Raw genomic sequence first — 3,581 nt, 5'->3', positions numbered from 1 at the left:
GTCCTGTGCACCTCGGGAACCCTCATCTCCTGTGAAAATGCTGTTGTGGTCCTTATCATCTTCCACAACCCCAGCCTGCGAGCACCCATGTTCCTGCTGATAGGCAGCCTGGCGCTTGCAGACCTGCTGGCCGGCGTCGGACTCATCATCAATTTTGTTTTTGCTTACCTGCTTCAGTCGGAAGCCACCAAGTTGGTTACCATCGGACTCATTGTCGCCTCCTTCTCTGCCTCTGTCTGCAGCTTGTTGGCTATTACTGTGGACCGCTACCTCTCCCTCTATTATGCTCTGACTTACCATTCTGAGAGGACAGTCACCTTTACCTATGTCATGCTGGTCATGCTCTGGGGGACCTCCATCTGCCTGGGGCTGCTGCCAGTCCTGGGCTGGAACTGCCTCCGGGACGAGTCCACATGCAGTGTGGTCAGACCCCTGACCAAGAACAATGCTGCCATCCTTTCCGTCTCTTTCCTCTTTATGTTTGCACTAATGCTTCAGCTCTACATCCAGATCTGTAAGATTGTGATGAGGCATGCCCATCAGATAGCTCTGCAGCACCACTTCCTGGCCACATCACACTATGTAACCACTCGGAAAGGGGTCTCTACCCTGGCTCTCATCATGGGGACCTTTGCTGCTTGCTGGATGCCTTTTACACTCTATTCCTTGATAGCAGATTACACCTACCCCTCCATTTACACCTACGCTACCCTCCTGCCCGCCACCTACAACTCCATCATCAACCCTGTCATATATGCTTTCAGAAACCAAGAGATCCAGAAGGCCCTCTGCCTCATTTGCTGTGGCTGCATCCCACCCAGTCTGTCCCAGCGAGCACGGTCGCCCAGTGATGTGTAGCAGCCTTCCACCTAAGAGGACACTGCCTGTGACAAGCACTTCCACTGCCGCCAAATGGTTGACTCGCTTCCTTTAAGTTGTTTGCATTGGATTCACACTCAGCCACCAGAGCACTTAGCATTGGTGAAACAATGACATCATTTAGATGAATTAAATGATTAAACTGAAAATAATGCTACCAGTGTTGTCACCCTTAAAAAAAAAAAGTCGGCCTTTCTGTTCAATATTCTTTTGTTTTGTTCAGGAGTGGCTTTATATTTTGTTTGGGGGGTTGGGGGTTCTTTGAAAAGAAAGAATATGACCTGATCATATTATGAAGTTTTAAGTAAATAAGTGTCAGAGTTTTTACCTGGACTTTCAAATAAATCTGAGGAAGGAATTACTTTTCTCAGCCTTTTTTTGAAAAAATCAAGGTAGATTTTCAATGCTGCATGGATCTAACAGAATATGATCTTTTGTAAGCCAACAAAAATAATTTACATAATTATATGTGGAAGGAACCTGGTTTTATTAGCATGCATTCAGTCATAAATTACCAACACTGAAACCATGAACACATTCTGATTTATTCTTGCTTTCAGCAATTACTGATCAGAAGAACTACCTTCTCCTTTCTATAAACATTGCAACTCCTTCTGCATGGTTGCCTGTGTTAGCTAGACCACCACTTTCAAATGTTGCCATGTTAATCCAGAATTAAGGTAGCCATTTGTCACTAGTTTTTCAATATGTCCTTTCTAAAATGAATCATGGAATAGGTCTTGATTTGCATATGAAGTAGGATTGATTAGGTCCATCATTGTAGTTTCTTAAGCTACAGTCTGATTGTTTTTGAGGCAACAAAAGAAAATAAAAATATCTATTCAAAGTAGATTAAATTTATTTTAATATATTCTGAAAGTTAATATGCCACTATCATGGAATATGCAAATATCACATTTTCTATCTCTAAGAATATACTAATAATAGTTATTCTTGAGTGAGACAGATAAAACTAAATATTAAAATCAAAATTTTCTGGTTCATATCATCACTATTGTAGAATGCATTTAAATTAGATGTTCTCCTGTCTTAGTAACTAAGTTTGTGAGTATGCAACATAAACATGACTGTGGTATTTACCAGCTATATCTTACAAGTTCACAAGCAGAGTAACCAAGTTTAGTAATGAAAAGCTATGTTTCAATTCCTTTTTACTACAAAACAAAAATTTTTAAAAACCCTTAAATATAATAAAACCTATATTAGAAAGCAAAGATTTGGGTGGAAATGACACGGGATTGACTCTAAACATGTAAAGTCACCACTTCTGTAACAGAAATGTCACTTCTGTTAGTGGAGACTGATGTAGACACAGACACTATCTGTCCATCTGCAGTGGATTTATAGCTGTGCCTCTACAACCAGTGGAAGAATTTCTGGACAGTGTATCAACTTCAATGTTAGAAAAACCAAGGACTCAGGGTTCTTAGGGGGAATTGTTGGTAATAAGTTATCCTCACTGGTTTGCTCTAGATATCTTGCCCACTATGGTCACGGGCCATCTGGTAGCCTGTATGCTGATCCATTTCTCCAAAGCTTCTTCTAATGTAGCACTAATATGACTAAATCCTCTACTTGAATCTTTCTCTTCCCTGAGGTCACCTATGGAAACAAGAAAAGTACTGAAATGTTTAAGAAGTGGGCAAGAATCAGCAATGCTTATTACTGTATGATAAGCCTAATCAAGTTGGTGCCTTGCCTTTAAAACATTTTTTGGAACACTGGATGGACTTGGCAAATTGAATGTGAGTCTGTTGTTAATCACTTATTTTTTTTTAATTTATGTATTTGGTACAGAGTCTCAGTACACAGCCCGGACTCATATAGTGATTTTCCTGTTTTCAGCCTCCCCAATGAGAGGATTGCAGGCATGTGCCACCACACCTGGCCTCAGTGGCTGGCTCAGTGCACCCAGGGGTGGGGCTGGTGCAGCATGTGGTGCCAGGGATCGAACCCTGGTCCCTGAGCTTGTTTAAGCAGATTCTTAGTTCTCTAAGCTATCTCGCCAGCCCTAATCACTTAAAATTTAATAGCACCTCTCCATGAGAGAATTGACAAAGGGAAGAGAAATATGCTTAATGAGGGCTTAAAGCAATAAATGATGCTTTTGTAGACACAGTGGTTCCCCTTTTCATGTCTCAATAGTAATAATTATAAGGATAACTATTCAAACAGTTTTTAGCAATATGTGTGCCAGTTTTTTACTATAGTCACAAAACAGCACTTTTGCAGGTGAAGAAACTAAGGCCTGGAGGAGAGGAATATCCTGAGGCCACAAAGCCACAGAGCAAAGCCAGGTTTTGTAGCCAGGTTTTCTGAAATTTAAGTCTTGCTTTCTGCCTGCATAATGCCATCTTTTATCCCTCCTGAAAAGAAGGCAGATGAAAAACTGCTTCCTAACTTGTAACTGTCACAAAATTGTGGTTCTATAATGAAGACATAAAGCTTCCTGTTTAAAATTACATGTAGAGTGATGGTGCAGCTATACGTGAAGGGTGTCCATTTGTATCTTGCTCAATACAGAACCAATTCAGTGCTGGCTTTCATCTCATGATTTAAAAATACCCAATTTCAGCTAACACACTTTTTTCCAGTCTGCTACAACATGACCTTATTATTGCAATCATGAGGATTTGGGGATGTTTGTGTGATTTCCTAAAAGGCTTTGTGTTTGTAAAAAT

The 3,581-nt window shown here is 40.6% G+C and overlaps 1 protein-coding gene across 2 annotated transcripts in view; it reads left to right on the top strand.

Annotated features, from left to right (window-relative positions):
• The window catches only part of Gpr12 (G protein-coupled receptor 12), a 2,168-nt gene extending 1,071 nt beyond the window's left edge, over positions 1-1,097 (top strand). The window contains exon 2 of one of the 2 annotated variants that reach the window (XM_023715115.1): positions 243-1,097. In XM_023715115.1, the coding sequence (XP_023570883.1) occupies positions 331-858 (528 nt within the window). In that variant the 5' untranslated portion in view covers positions 243-330 and the 3' untranslated portion in view covers positions 859-1,097. The other variant, XM_004631044.1, reaches the window with a different exon arrangement.
• The last annotated feature ends 2,484 nt before the right edge of the window (positions 1,098-3,581 follow it).

The sequence above is a fragment of the Octodon degus genome, unplaced genomic scaffold (genome assembly GCF_000260255.1).
Source record: "Octodon degus isolate 3935 unplaced genomic scaffold, OctDeg1.0 scaffold00038, whole genome shotgun sequence".
Taxonomy (NCBI): Eukaryota; Metazoa; Chordata; class Mammalia; order Rodentia; family Octodontidae; genus Octodon; species Octodon degus.
Note: the sequence above shows the minus strand (reverse complement) of the source record. Positions and strands in the feature narration are given on the sequence as shown.